At 34.6% G+C, this 15,754-nt stretch overlaps 1 protein-coding gene across 1 annotated transcript in view; it reads left to right on the top strand.

Annotated features, from left to right (window-relative positions):
* The window catches only part of ptprt (protein tyrosine phosphatase receptor type T), a 535,469-nt gene that overhangs the window by 376,229 nt on the left and 143,486 nt on the right, over positions 1 to 15,754 (top strand). Inside the window, exon 16 of the mRNA XM_056460746.1 lies at positions 7,511 to 7,543. Within this exon, the coding sequence (XP_056316721.1) occupies positions 7,511 to 7,543 (33 nt within the window). The remainder of the gene's footprint in view (positions 1 to 7,510; positions 7,544 to 15,754) is intronic.

The following is a 15,754-nucleotide window of genomic DNA, read 5'->3' as shown; positions in this document are numbered from 1 at the left end:
CTCACAAGGACAAGGTGATGACCGGGGCCTTAGTTAAAGTGCAGGACACATTCCCCACAGCAGCCACAGTTGGAAATACAATAGTAGTTAAAACCAGCAGCTAAATCAATAAGCTCTAATTACCATGAATTGTAAAGGAGAGCCTGACAGCACCATTGTTAATGTGTCACTGTCTGCAGCGGCGTGGATTGAAACTTAATGATAGATCTCGCTATTAAAAGAGTGGGAATCAAAAGGTTAGCCGTGAATGGCCCTAGTAGGTGTTCATCTTCCACGGTCGATGGAGGAAGGCCACGTCTGCTATTCATAAGGCAGAAACTGGAAGCTGGAATATTACAATAATAGCTTGTGTTTTTTTGTCAGTTTTCTGATGTGTGGGAGTCAGCGTGGCGGAAGTTATATGCAAATATAAGAGTTCCACAAGTCTAGATTCAACACAAATAGCTTAGACTGTTTTTGGCTTAAAAACGTTACAGCTTTAAGGCATGCGTTTAGACACCGGTGCACTACAGCTCTAGTAAGCTGCTGTCAATGTAGACAGATACCTTTTAAGACAGTCCGTTAGAGTTTATGTTGACATGTTGCAGAGCTAGCAATTCTTTGATTTGAAAACCACAAAAATACATAGCGTACGTATTGGATGAAATAATTGTAGTACCTTTTAGAGGTAGTTTTTAAGTCTTTACACTGCTTTCAGATTCAGATTTCAGTTGTAAATATATAGTTGCATTGATTTGTTTTCATCTAATTATTGTTTGAATGATTGTTCTCTCTGTAAGCCCTACACTCTCAAAAATAAAGGTGCATAAAGGTGTTTTTCAAAAGTTACACTTTGGTACCTTAAAGGTCTACATTTATACATATTAATAACTAAAAACAGTACAAAAGTGCACCTTTAAGGTACCAGTGTGAACATTTTAATTGCAAAAGTGTAGCTTTTAGGTTCAAAAGTGCGCCATACCACCAGTAAAATCTTTTGTATCTTTATTTCTGGGTTTACTCACACTACGCTATCCAAACCATGCCCGGGCACGTTTGCCTGTTTGTTTGACAAGTGTGAGTGCTCAGAATCGGGCCCACATAAGAGGTGTGCCAGAACGCGGTTCGGTTGGGCAGCACAATGACTTTATGAACATTTATGAGCGTCAAAAGTGTTGGATCTGTTGAGCAAAATATTTGACTGCGTGTCGCTGCATCCCAAACGACAAAAATAATACAAAACAATATAATTAAAGGGTGGCGGATGTCGCCTCACAGCGAGAAGGTCGCTGGTTCAAGCCTTAGCTGGGTCAGTTGACATTTCTGTGTGGAGTTTGCATGTTCTGCCTGTGTCCGTGTGGGCTTCCTCCAGGTGCTCCGGTTTTCTCCGGGTGCTTCGGTTTCCCCCCACAGTCTAAAGACATGCGCTATTTACCTTATTCTTCAATGCGCTCATTTTTGTGATTGTTTTAGAACTTCCGATTCAGTCTCTTATGGGAGAAATGACTAGGAATAATAAACGGCCGAAAACGGTCAAACTACTTACTCTACAAGCAAGTGTTTGCATGACTATACAGACAAAGTAGAATAATATAATAATACAATATCAGTTTGCAACACCAACCAGCAAAACGAGCTGTTTTTAACATCTAAAAATGAATGGAAGTGAATGAGACCGAAAGTCTCGAGCCAAAATTATTCAAATGGCTGCGCCCGCTTGTACATGGAGAATAAGGAGAATTGGGTAAGCTAAATTGTTCAAAGTTTATGTATGTGAATGAGAGTGTATGGGTGTTTCCCAGTACTGGGTTGCAGCTGGAAGGGCATCCGCTGTGTAAAACATATGCTGCATAAGTTGGCGGTTCATTCCGCGGTGGTGACCCCTGTTTAATAAAGAGACTAAACCGAAAAGAAAATGAATGAAAAAATGATATAATTAAAGCAATGTCCATTGTGCTGAACAACAGTGCTTCTCTTACTGTTAAACTGAACAGTCGCATCATCGATGACGTAAGTGTGTTCTGGCTCAGAAGTAAAATGCAGTGTGAGTGCAGGCTGTAGGAGAGAAGGGAGGGGGGACAAGCACGCTTCAGCACGGTTCAGGGCAACTGTACCTAGTGTGAGTAAAATACTTATATATATATTTACTCTGGATATATACTCTGAGAGTGTATATAGCCAGCCTGATCTCACAAGAAAATGTAAGTATTTTTACGTTTTTAGTGGCTTATGTAAAATGTAAGATTTTAAAAAGGAGGCATGGCACCCAACCCCGCTCCTAAACCCAACCATCAATGGGGGATGAGCAAATCGTACTAAATTGTACGAATTAGATGGTACGAATTCATACGAATTAGCCACTAAATCAAAAGGTTGCGAATTGCTGTGAGATTGTGTTGATATATCTTCTGTTCAGTACTGTTAAATGGATAGTTTACCCACAAATAAAATGTACTCACTATTTACTCTTGAGTGGTTCCAAACCATTCAAATCATTTTGAGTTTCTTTCTTCTGTTGAAAACAAAAGACGATACTTTGAAGAAAACCGAAGGTTTGTAACCTCTGACTTCCATAGTAGAAAACCAAAATATCTTCTTTTGAGTTTAACAGAAGAAAGAAACTCATAAAGGTTTAAGGCAAGTAAAAGGTTAGTAAATGATGACAGAATTTTCATTTTTGGGTGAACTATCCTTTCAATACAATGTTAATGGTAATCTGGTCTCGCAATACGTTAGCATAAAAACAGTATTTACGTATAACTCATGGAATTTTAAAAGAATTTTACTTGGATGTCTGTTTAGCAAAACACTTTTGTAGGAATGTTTGGTGAAAGTTAATTGCTTATGATTTTTTTGTTTTCAAAAATGTGTAAAGTGGAATTCTGTGGAGTCAATCTAGGGCCATATATACTTGCAAAATAAAAAGAAAGTTTTGAAAACAAAAAATAAAGTATTGAGAAATACCGGACCTGCCTCCATTTAAGTGACGTCATCACCTAAAGACACAGTATCACCGAGATGGGCTCACAGCCCAGTAGGTCCGGGCCTGCCATAAATGCCCAAATTCCCTTGACTCCACCCCCTTGTCAAATCAGGGCCACAAAGTGAAATGCACAGAAATGTGAAGTTCAAAGTGAAAACAGCATCGAAAACTCACCATTGACTTGAAAGCAAATCAAAATGAGCATTGCAATTGACTGAATGGGTTTTTTAAAGGCAATGCAATACAAAATGTTTTGCAAATATATATCGTTTTTTTTATAGCAAATATATATATATTTTTAAATTTTTTAAAATATATTTTATTTTTTATAAATATATAATTTTTTTTAACTTAATTTTCCATTTGTAGTTCTTTATTTTTGTTAGCAAAATAATTTAATTTTTTCAAAACTAGTTTGACTTGCATTTATTTGTATTTTTTGCTTAATACTTACAATAATTTTGATTTTGCAAGTATATATGGCCCTAGATTCACTCCATAGAATTCTTTTAATAGTGACATAACCCAAAAATAAATGTTAAAAAATGAGGACATTCAGAAATACGGTCTTCATAGCTTAATGGGAATGTTAGCAATGTTAACTTGGTGTGAATGTTAACTTGTTTGAAAGGATTTTGTTTCCGAAATTGGAATTTAAAGACCAAATTCGACACACTATCCTGGTGTTGGATATTGGTTTATTTTATCTTAATTATTCAAGAATGCTGTCTTATCATGTCTATATTTAAACGTCTATGTGTAAATGATTCAGGTTTATTAACTAAAGCAATGAATGCAGCTGCCAGGGTTTGAAACAGCCACTAGAATTGCACATTGTTGGCGTCAGAGAACTGAAGAATTCAGTTTGCCATGATTGTAGATCTCCACTCTGCTTATACACACTCTCCCATTCTGTATTCACCAGAAAAAGACAAAATTGCTTATCCCTCGGCTTCTTTTGATCATTCATATTTTAACCACTGACACTAGCACTTAAGTCAGCCGATGATGTCTCACCAATTGCAGCATTTTACATGTCTTTCAGTCACCATGAATTATTTCCGTGGCATCAGAAATGCTTTCGAGCTCATCAGCTATGCTTTTTTATCTCGCGGAGCTTGTGTAAAGCATGTTTTTTTTTTGTAACAGCAGGAGAGATGGACTTCATTTTTAAACTAATAATACAAGGATGAATGGAGTGGACAGGCTGAGTCTAATGGTAAATTGATGTTTTACTTCTTGGTAATAAAATGTCCCCTCAGGCGTCTTTGACCAAGCCTAGGATAGATTGTTATTAATAATTGATGGCATATCTTTTAAAAGTAGGAATTGTGGGGCTTCTTCTTCAGTCGAGTCACAGGAGATTTGTCTCTGGTGCCATTCAGTTTGAAAACCTAAACATACAGGTCCTGAAGGGAACATGCATTGGTGATGGTGCTTCATAAAGTCTAATGTGCTGTTTCACATTTCTGGATGCTGCTTGTTATGTGCAAGAGGCAATCTTTTGTTTCTTGTCTAACAAAATATATCAAGAACATGGCTAGGTCACATTTTAACCCAAAACAAAGGAATAAAAAAAAAAAAATACAAGTCCTATTTTGAGACTATTTAGGCTATTATGAAGAGTTCAGATGCAAAAAAAAAAGTGCAGACTGAAACTTCTATCAAAAATGAGCATTTTCTCAGCCTCCTTTACTTATTGTTGAGTAATTTCACTTTAAAGATCTTAAAATTAACTTATTCCTTACATAAAGGGGAAATTACTGATAAAAATGTTTATTTTAGAAGAAAATTTCAGACGGTTTTTAGAGGTTTTTGCATCTGACCTCATATTTTCTGTAAAGTATCATTAGAGTAATATGCACTGTGTGTATTTTTAATATTTGAACTGAGACATTCTCATTTTATTTCAGTGGTTATCATTTTATTATCAGTGTATGTTCTTTAATATTCATCAAAAGTGATGAGATGTCCCATTTTGGCATCAACAAAGTGATTTTATATGCCTAGAAATCAGATTAAATGCAAGTAAAGTGTCTTAAATAAAGTTTTAACATTTAGTGTAACAGATATACAGTGGGTACGGAAAGTATTCAGACCCCTTTACATTTTTCACTTTGTTATATTGCAGCCATTTGCTGACATCATTTAATGTCTTTTTTTCCTCATTAATGGACACACAGCACCTCATGTTGACAGAAAAACACAGAATTTTTGCAGCTTTATTAAATTAGAAAAACTGAAATATCACATGGTCCTGAGTATTCAGCTTCTTTGCTCAAGTGTTTAGTAGAAGCACTCTTTTGATCTAATACAGCCATGAGTCTTTTGGGGAAAGAAGTTTTTCACACCTGGGTTTAGGGATCTTCTGTCATTCTTCCTTGCAGATCTTCTCTAGTTTTGTCAGGTTGGATGGTAAACGTTGGTGGACAGCCATTTTTACGTCTCTCCAGAGATGCTCAATTGGGTTAAAGTCAGGGCTCTGGCTGGGCCATTCAGGAACAGTCACGGAGTAGTTGTGAAGCCACTCCTTCGTTATTTAAGCTGTGTACTTTGGGTCGTTTAGCAATTGGTTGCACAATAATTGAAGGGGGTCTGAAAACTTTCCGTACCAACTGTATTTGTTTATTCTCTGCTGTACGTTTTTTATTTATAATAAAATGTATAAAATAAGGGATTGTACCAAATTTATTATATTAATGATATAATTATATACCCACTGGCATATTCAGTAAATCAGGCTACAAATGTATAATAGTCATTGTTTTTTTAGCTGCATGTTCCATTTATAATCAAATCTACAAAATTCGTGCTTGTACTACATTTATAGAATTATGAAAGATAAAAAAACTTACAAATGGGCAAAACCTAGTGGTTTGAGGAAATAAAATGGCTATTTATTAGTATATTACAAGTAGATATGTTTTAATATGTCATCAAATGATTTTTGTGCTACATTTTCCTGATAAGACGTTACATAAACTATTGCAATGAATGACATTTAGTGGGCATCTTCAGCAAACCAGGCTACAAATGTATGATAGTCATTGTTTGTTTTTTTTTTTTTGCTGTATGTTCCATTTATTTGAATCTAGAAATTTAGTAATTGTATATTTATAAAATTATGAATGATAGAAAAAACTTACAAATGGGAAAAACCTAATGGTTTGAGGAATTAAAGTGGCTATTAGTATATTAGTAGTAGTAGATTGTTTTAATATGTCATCAAATGATTTTGTTCCATGTTTGCCTGATAAAACTTTATACTACATAAACTATTGTTGCAATGAATGACCATTAGTGGTCATCTTCAGTAAATCAGGATACACATGTATAATAGTCATTGTTTTTTAGCCGCATGTTCCATTTATAATCAAATCTACAAAATTAATGATTGTACTACATTTATAATGTCATTTACTTACAATGTCATAGAAAATACTTACAAGTGGGTTAAACCTAATGGTTTTAAGAATTAAAATAGCAATTTTTTTTGTATATTATTAGTAGTAATAGATTGTTTTAATAAGTCTTCAAATGATTCTTGAGCTATGTTTGCCTGAAAAGACTTTACACTACACTATTGTTGCAATGAATGACATTTAGTGGGCATCTTCAGTAAATCAGGCCACAAATGTATAATAGCTGCATGTTCCATTTATAATCAAATCTACAAAATTAGTGATTGTACTACATTTATAATGTTATGAAAGCTAGAAAATACTTACAAATGGGTAAAACCTAGTGGTTTGAAGAATTAAAATGACTATTTGTTAGTATATCAGTCATACATTATTTGAATATATCATTAAATGATTTTTGTACCTTGTTTGCCTGATAAGACTTTGCACTACATATACTATTGTTGCAATGAATGACATTTAGTGGGCATCTTCAGTAAATCAGGCTACAAATGTATAGCTGCATGTTCCATTTATAATCAAATCTACAAAATTAGTGATTGTAATACGTTTATAATCTTATGAAAGATAGAAAAAACTTACAAATGGGTAAAAGAATGGCTATTTATTAATATATTAGTAGTAGATTGTTTTAATATGCTATCAAATGATTTTTGCCTGACACTACATAAACTATTGTGGCAGTGAATGACATTTAATGGACATCTTCAGTAAATCAGGCCACAAATGTATTCTAGACAATATTTATTTGCTAAAAATGTGACCTAAATATGTTTTTAAAGCTTAAATATGAGCTACTGTATACTTTTCATAGTGCATTTAAAAAAAAAAGTGTTTACTGTAGATTGATGCATAACATGGTACGCTGAAGCATTGAAATATGAGGCATGGGACGACGTAACATCTCCATCTCAGCTCTCACTCGCTCACTCAAGCTTCTCCATTTCAGCTCTATGAGTTGCATGCAGCGCAACACACACAGGCAGAAAAAAAATGCTGAATTATATGCTGTGAAGTATGAAAAGGTGATGTTAGTGTGTTTGCGTGTGTGAGTGAGTGTGTATTATTTAACCTCTAGACTCAAACCCTGTGTTTTATTTCTTCTCCTCTGGGCTTCGTCCGCTAGAGAAATCCACACCTGGAGAACTCTAAGTGTGGGGTATTGTATGTTTAATTCTAGCCACAGTTCGCATCCTGAGCCCATTCGCACACCATTTTGATTTCTTTTTGATCCCATTTGTGTCATGTTACACACTTTTGATCATTTACTTATTTCATTTAAGCTTGATTTTTGACATTTACCTTGTGGCACATGCACGGAAACTATCATCTTGATTTGTTTGTGTTAGTGATTATATATAAGCTCTGCTCCCAAACCTAGTAAGCTGCCTCGCTGCCTCGCTGCCTACTTAACCACCTGCCTTCTAAAACAGCTGGCTGATTTGAAATGCCATAATGCTGAAAACCTATGCAGCAAACATTCAGTTCACAGATGTGAGAGATGCAGTTTATTGCAGTTTATTTACTTAGTTTTACGAATATGTTTTAATATTAACAAATTATACAAATCATAATGAACATTAAAATTGACATCATGATAATGTACTCTACAGTTTACTGTAAAAAACATGTTTTTGCCATACATTGATGTCACTGAAATAAAAAAAATAATAATAAAATAAAAAAAATGTATATTTACATATATATATATATAAATTACCTATTAACCAATTAACCTAGTTAAGCCTTTAAATTGCCCTTTAAGTGGAATACTAATGTCTTGGAAAATATGTAATAAAATATGATTTACCTTCATCATGGCAAAGATAAAATAAGTTAAATATTAGAAATTAGTTATTAAAACTATTATGTTTAGAAATGTGATAAAATATAAACAAGGGGGGCTAATAATTCAGAGGGCTAATAATTCTGACCTCAACTGTGTATATTATCTGTTAATTTTTTTTTTTTTGTATATTTATTTCTAAATTTCTGTTTAACAGATTTTTTTCAACATTTCTGCACATAATAGTTTTAATAACAAATTTCTAATAACAGATTTATTTTTATTTATTAATTTTATGTTTTTCATTTATTCTTTGCCATGATAACAGTACATATTTTACTAGATATTTTTCAATAGTCACTACACCAGTATTCAGCTTGAAGTGCATTTAAGTTTTGACTAGGTTAATTAGGCAAGTTATTGTATAAGATTGTTTTTTTTTCTGTAGCTAATCGAAAAAATATTGCTTATCTGGGCTAATAATATTGACCATAAAATGCTTTTATTCTAGCCAAAAAGGCAAAAAAAAACACTTTCTCCAGAAGAAAAAATATTATAGGAAATCCTGCAAAAATATTATTGCTCTGTCAAACATCAATTGATACATATTTTAAGTAACTGCTTTGTTATTGTATGTAGTTTTAGATGAAATTATTACTCCCGTCATTATTGCTTTTATTACTATTACCAATAATAATAATAATAATAATAATAATAATAATAATAATAATTGATATTAGAGTGATTTCTGAAGCATCGTGTCACTCTTAACACTGCAACAAACAATTTAAGTTAAAAAACGAATCTATATGAGTACTGTGAACTTACTCCATTTAAGTTGAAGTAATGAGGTGTTTAATTAACTCATTACCTTTAATCCTGAGTAGATTTAACTTTCAGTAAATTTTGAGTTAACTACACTCATTAAATTTGATAAAGTTGACTTTTGGGTTTTACAGTGCAAGAATTGGTTATAGTCTAATCTGCTGAGCATCTATGATGCCTTAAAATGCTTCAAAGGCAGCTCACTGGGATTTGGAACAGATCAATAGTGATTGCTGGTGTTAATTGTGAATAACACTTTTGCTCGCTCTCGATGTGGCCTGTGTTGATTGTGCTGTTGTTTTTTTCTGCATTCTCACCTTTATTTCAATTGCTTGTTGTTGTGCATTGTCACTGTTAAATGTTAGAGAAATCTGCAGTGATTTGTGCCGGGGAAATTGAAGGGTGGTTCAAATGTCACTACATTACCATATTAAAATAAGTTTAATTCCTGCGACAAATCCCGTCGCCTGTTAGATCACCTCCTCATAAATAGCATTAGCATATGTCCCATGGTGCAACAATTACAGTGAAAAGGCCACTTCATTGGCTCTTGTTCGCTCAGAGAGTGGCTTCAAACGACACTTTATAGTGCAATCCTGGCGAGCTGTAATTATTCCTCTTTAATACTGTCACAACCCTGCCTCGTGTACCCGCTCTACGCCGTTAAGCTAATATGTTATGTTCATGAAGGCAAAGGACGTTTACTCCTACGCCACGCCACCTACACAGTCAACTGTATAGAGGATTTAGCTTAAAGCTCCCAGGTTGCCAGGTCTTTTCTGTAATCTTACAAAATCCACACAACTGCAGCATTACTGAGGAGACATTATAATGCCAGCGCTTTAAGGTCGTTGGCTTGGATTACAGAGGGCAAGTGTAACAGGTAAACCATTTATGGTTTGTGGTATATTTTGATGTCACATTTGTATAGGCCATGAAGTGGCTTTTTGCAATACATAAAACAGGAACTGATGCGTTGTAGGTTTTCTTTTCAATTGGATAATTGGAACGTTGTAGCACCATAAATAAGTATTTAAAAAAAGATCTCTTTGAAAGCCTAAAACATAACAGCTCTGAAATATTCTTGCTGTAGCAATATTTTTTAAGACGATATGAATCAGTCACCTTTAATGGCCATTTCTGGCTTGTGATTCAAGTAAATTTTTAACTAAATACTAAGTTTAGGGCTATTTTTCTAAAAAAAGAAAACAAATAAAAAAACTACATTTGCAACTAGAATATTTAAATATATTTATTTAAATATACAGTTTATGTGCACACGACCTGACAAAAGACTTGTCGTCTATCCCAATTGTATTATGTTGCAACACATAATAACTTAACTTCTAGTTGATCATTTGGAAAAGTGGCAGAAGTTAGATTTTTCAGATCAATCCTCTGTTGAACTGCATCTCAATCATCTCAAATACTGCAGAAGACCTATTGGAACCCTCATGGACCCAAGATTCTCATAGAAATCAGTCAAGTTTGGTGAAAGAAACATTTTGGCTTGGGGTTACATTCAGTATGCGGGCATACGAGAGATCTGCAGAGTGGATGGCAACATCAACAGCCTGAGGTATCAAGATATTTGTGCTGCCCATTACCTTACAAACCACAGGAGAGGGCAAATTCTTCGGCAGGATAGCTCTCTTTCTCATACTTCAGCCTCCACATCATAGTTCCTGAAAGCAAAGAAGGTCAAGGTGCTCCAGGATTGGCCAGCCCAGTCACCAGACATGAACATTATTGAGCACGTCTGGGGTAAGATGGAGGAGGCAATGAAGACAAACCCAAAGAATCTTGATGAAGAATATTCATACACAATATTAACTCTTTTTCCACTGCACCATGACTTTATATTCTATACTGTACGTTATTTCTGTAAAGTGACAATACTTTTGTCTAAGCAAAGTCAGGCCTTACTGTCCTAATTAAAAATCAAGGCATGATCATATTTTATTATGGTAAAATAAGTGTAATCTAGAGGCTTTTGCCTTTCATATAAGCCACTTCTGATACCAAATGATCAACTAGGAGTCAACATATTATTTGTTGTTCTTAAAACCTGGATAGGCGACAAGACTTTTGTCAGGGAGTGCACATAATTTTCATCTGATACCTAAAACTTTTAAATCTTAACTTTAAAAACTTCCTTAACAATTATCATGCAATAAAAAATCTCTACTTGTTCATATTAAAATCGCAGGGCTTTTTCCGCAATGTCGCTTTTAGAGGCTCTAAACAGTAGTTTGTTTATATTTTCTTGCAAAAAATAGTTATTTTCCACTCTTCCAATTCATTTTTTTTGCTACAGTACATTTAAGAATTATTTCTGAGCACTCACCGTTATTATTGGCTAACCTCTTTGAAGGTGCATTAAGTATCAGTGCTTACTGTCGGGTGTAATATAATTGGCTCTGCCCCGTCTTTCAGTAACATCGTCTTTGCACACTCTTTGTGACAGATTCATAAAACAATCCATGCTGAAATGATCTGCTCTTGTTCCGCACGGATGCTTAAAATACCTTGTTAAAAATAAAATCTCCTCCATTTGCATAAAACCCTTTTATTTCCAAAAAAACTCCTGACTTTTCATGACCTGTTTAGAAATCTTCAATCAGATATCCTGGTTTTCAGTGAAAAGTGCGTCAATGGCAATATCGGATTCCAGATCAGTGCTTCAGCGTTAAGAGATCTCATGAGGCGCAGATATATATTATGTGAAATATAGTGGCTTATGATGGGCCGTGCTGAAAATAGAGGGATGTGATGATTCAGTGTGTAATCGTATGCATAGGCATCAGAGCTATTACACAAAGTGTTGGTCTATTTCTCCCTCGGTCAGCATTACGATGGAGCGATGAGATGGTCGATCTTGGACAGAGTTCGTTCGGACACCACTCAGTCCCAGACCATTAAACACACACACACACACATAGAGAGAGAGAGAGGGAGAAATGGCCCTGCACTCAACACACAGGAGGGACGCTCTTGCACATTTATGCAGTTTCGATCAATGACAGGCCCAGGCATAAAGCAATTTGACATAAATAATAGATGATTGCTACAGGAGGGCAATGTGATAGCAGAAAACACTACAGTGCATATAGACAGAGACAGAGAGAGATTGCTCAGTAATATTGTGCATGTAACTGTATTTCTACGTATATCATATAATATAATAAGAAGTCTTGGAGTGCAATGCATATACCAGGGTAAAACATCATTTTTTGGATATGTACTGCGGTACTTCAGTTATACTTTTATCTTCTTTGTAATATGTGAAATCATTGAATATTATTAATTGAATAGGAATCCATCTGCTATCTTTAATGGTTCTTTTCTGATGCGTGTGTGTAGATAAATTTGGCAAAATTCTCAGCAAGCATTCTTTGTGTCTATTAGACATCTAAACATAGACGTCTTAGTGAAAACAAGGCTAAATTTGGCCTGTCAGATAGATGTATGTCTAATTATAGTTAAAATGTAGTATTTTAGTTGACAGGAATGAGTGACTACACATAGAAAGTCTGCCTAAAGCACCTTTCATACAGTGAGACCTGTGAATATCCAGAAAATTTCCAGAACGACTTTACCGGTAAAAAAAACACTGTTCACGCAATGATGTTCCAGAAAAGACCATTTACACATCCATTCCAAAATAGCTGTAAATTCTCACATCATTAACCAGAAACGACATCTGAACGCCTGCGCTTGTATTTGTAAACATAGAAGGGGTCAGGCTTTGTTGATGATTTCACTTTTAATTAAAGCTTTAGCGTTCTTGCAGCTGCTTTGTCCCAGAGACATCCAAAGGCGGAAACATGAACCGCAGCTAAATGTTTACAATTTTGACTACATTACAAATTCTGTGGTTGGATGAGTATTGTGAACAACTTTGATGAAAACTTAGAGGAACACTTTTACATGTCGAGATGTACAGTTGAACTCAGAATTATTAGCTCCCCTGAATATTTAGCCTCCTTGTTTTTTTTTTTTCTCAAAATTTCTCTTCAGTGCAGAGAAGATTTGTTCAACACATTTCTAAACATATTAGTTTTAATAACTCATTTCTAATAACTGATTTATTTCATCTTTGCCATGATGACAGTGAATAATATTTGACTAGATATTTTCAGCACACTAGTAGTCAGCTTAAAGTGACATTTAAAGGCTGAACTAGGTTAATTAGGTTAACTAAGCAGGTTAGGGTAATTAGGCAAGTTATTGTATTACAATGATTTCTTCTGTAGACTATCGAAAAAAATAGCTTAAAGGGGCTAATAATTTTGACCTTAAAATTGCTTTAAAAAAATTAAAAACTGCTTTTATTCTAGCCGAAATAAAACAAATAACTTTCTCCAGAAAGAAAAAATAATATCGGAAATACTGTGAAAATTTCTTAACTCTGTTACATATCATTTGGGAAATATTTAAAACAGAAAAAAAGGGGGCTAATAATTCTGACTTCAACTGTACATAATATGTGTGTGTGCTGGCGCTCACCGGAGCACTTCTTCACTTCACGTGCAAACGCGTCAAGCAACTAAAGTGGAGCTTAAAGATAAACAAACAGCGTTGTGTCATAAGCATTTTATCGATAATTTACACAGTTGGCATTCAGAAGGAACATACAGTTGAAGTCAGAATTATTAGCCCCCCCTATGAATTTTTGAGCCTAAATGATGAGCAAGGAAATTTTCACAGTATGTCTAATAATATTTTTTCTTCTGCAGAAAGTCTTATTTGCTTGATTTTGGCTAGAATAATAGCAGTTTAAAATTTTTTAAAAACCATTTTAAGGTCTAAATTATTAGCCCCTTGGAGCATTTTTTTCGATATTCTTCAGAACAAACCATCGTTATACAATAACTTGCCTAATTACCCTAACTTGCCTAGTCAAATATTATTTACTGTTATCATGGCAAAGATAAAATAAATCAGTTATTAGAAATGAGTTATTAAAACTATTATGTTCAGAAATGTGTTGAAAAAAAATCTTCTCTCCGCTAAACAGAAAACAGGGGGGGCTAATAATTCTGACTTCAACTGAAGAAACGTTATCTGACAAACATCTTGCAGCCTAATGTGTCTGGAAAAATATTCAAAGGTTTTTATTATGTTATGACTTTTTCTTCCGAAAAATTGCCAGAATAAATTTACCGGTATTTTCAAAAAGGGCCTGTTCACACATGTTACCTTTCCTGAAAATTGCCTGGTGGGTCAGCTTAATCATTGCAATAATGTATGATATTATTTTTAATCAGAAAAAGTAATATGGAAATTAAATAATAATAATAATTAGCAGGACACATCCAAGTTTTGGGATAAGGGGGTTGTAAAAATGCAGATTTCAGGTTTGGTTTAGATTAATTATTAGTAATTATAATTAAGGATATTTAAATACATTATTATTCTCCTAATTTATACTGGTAGGCGTTTGAGTCTATCCATGTGTGCGCTCTTTCTACATGCGTGTCAGCCGATTGTGCGTATGCTTTCAAGCCTGAATGGATGAATGAACAATTTTATGATCTAATAAAGCAGAGTCTCAGTTACAGTCATTTGCTGAAATAAAGTTGTATGAAGGCAGTTTGTTAAACAAACCAACCTTTTGACAAGTTACAAGCTTTAACTTTTTTTTTTGTCCGTCCTCCTCTCTTGTAAAGTGGCATGTAGCATCACTGCAGGCGTCACACTTTCTCTTCACACCAGAAATGTGTCTCGTTTCAGGAATAATGATAAATCATTGGAGAGTCGAAAAAAAATAATAAAGAGGCCACTTATGCTGCGAGCTCCTCGCAGTTCTACTCTATTAATATTTATGGCCACCTTCGCCCGCCGTGGTGCTCTTCACTTCGCTCTCTTTTATTAATATCATCAGAACAATGTCAGCAGGCCATTTTAAAGGGCCATTGAGATGAAATGGCCAAAGATGGATGCCCCCGCTGCATATGCATGCTGGCGAACGCATCGACCGTTTGCATCTGTTTTAGCACCGTCAGCCCATCGCAAAACACATTTGCCATAACGGCCCATATCCAAACTGTGTTTTTATTGCCTACAGAGAAGTCACGGGGTCATTAAATATATTTACTTTGCTGCTGCTTTAGCGATAAAGCGAGCAGTTTGGGTGCCATAGCTTGCTTTTATGATACAGAAAGCGTACAGGCGAGAATTTAGTGTGTGTGACTTAATGCAGCTCTCTGAGCCAAACAGTAACTCTGACAGGCTGATGCATGATTATTTGCCTTCATAATATTGTAGATAAGGTACCCGCCAGCTTTTAAAGACTATTTGTACATTGTTAGCATCAATAAATGATAATAAGCTCAGGCTACGCTGCAAAAAAATTAAAATAAAATCTCATTCTAAATACAAATTATTGGAGTATGTGTTTTTAAAGAAGAAAATCCAATTTCGAGGGATTGTTCATAAAAAAAAGAATAAATAAATAAAAATGTTCACCCTCAACTGGTTTCAACCCTTCATGGGTTTCCTTTTTTTGTTGATCACAAAAGAATGTATTGTAAAGAGTGATGGTTTCCAACCGTGGGTTTAGCAGAAAGAAAGAAACTCCAGCTTGTTTTGAAGAAGTGGAGGCGAAGAGTCATTTATTTTAGGTTGAACTATTGCATTGTGTTCCCTACAGTTTATTCAGTTGTTTGTGACATTTTTGTATTGATTTAATCTTACTTGCATTTTCTGAGCAAAAATTATTTTCATGCTTTTTCCCCAATGTGGTATGAAATGGGC

Source organism: Danio aesculapii, chromosome 6, assembly GCF_903798145.1.
Source record: "Danio aesculapii chromosome 6, fDanAes4.1, whole genome shotgun sequence".
Lineage (NCBI taxonomy): Eukaryota > Metazoa > Chordata > Actinopteri > Cypriniformes > Danionidae > Danio > Danio aesculapii.
The sequence above is the reverse complement of the archived record's forward strand: the minus strand, read 5'-3'. Positions and strand labels throughout refer to the sequence as shown.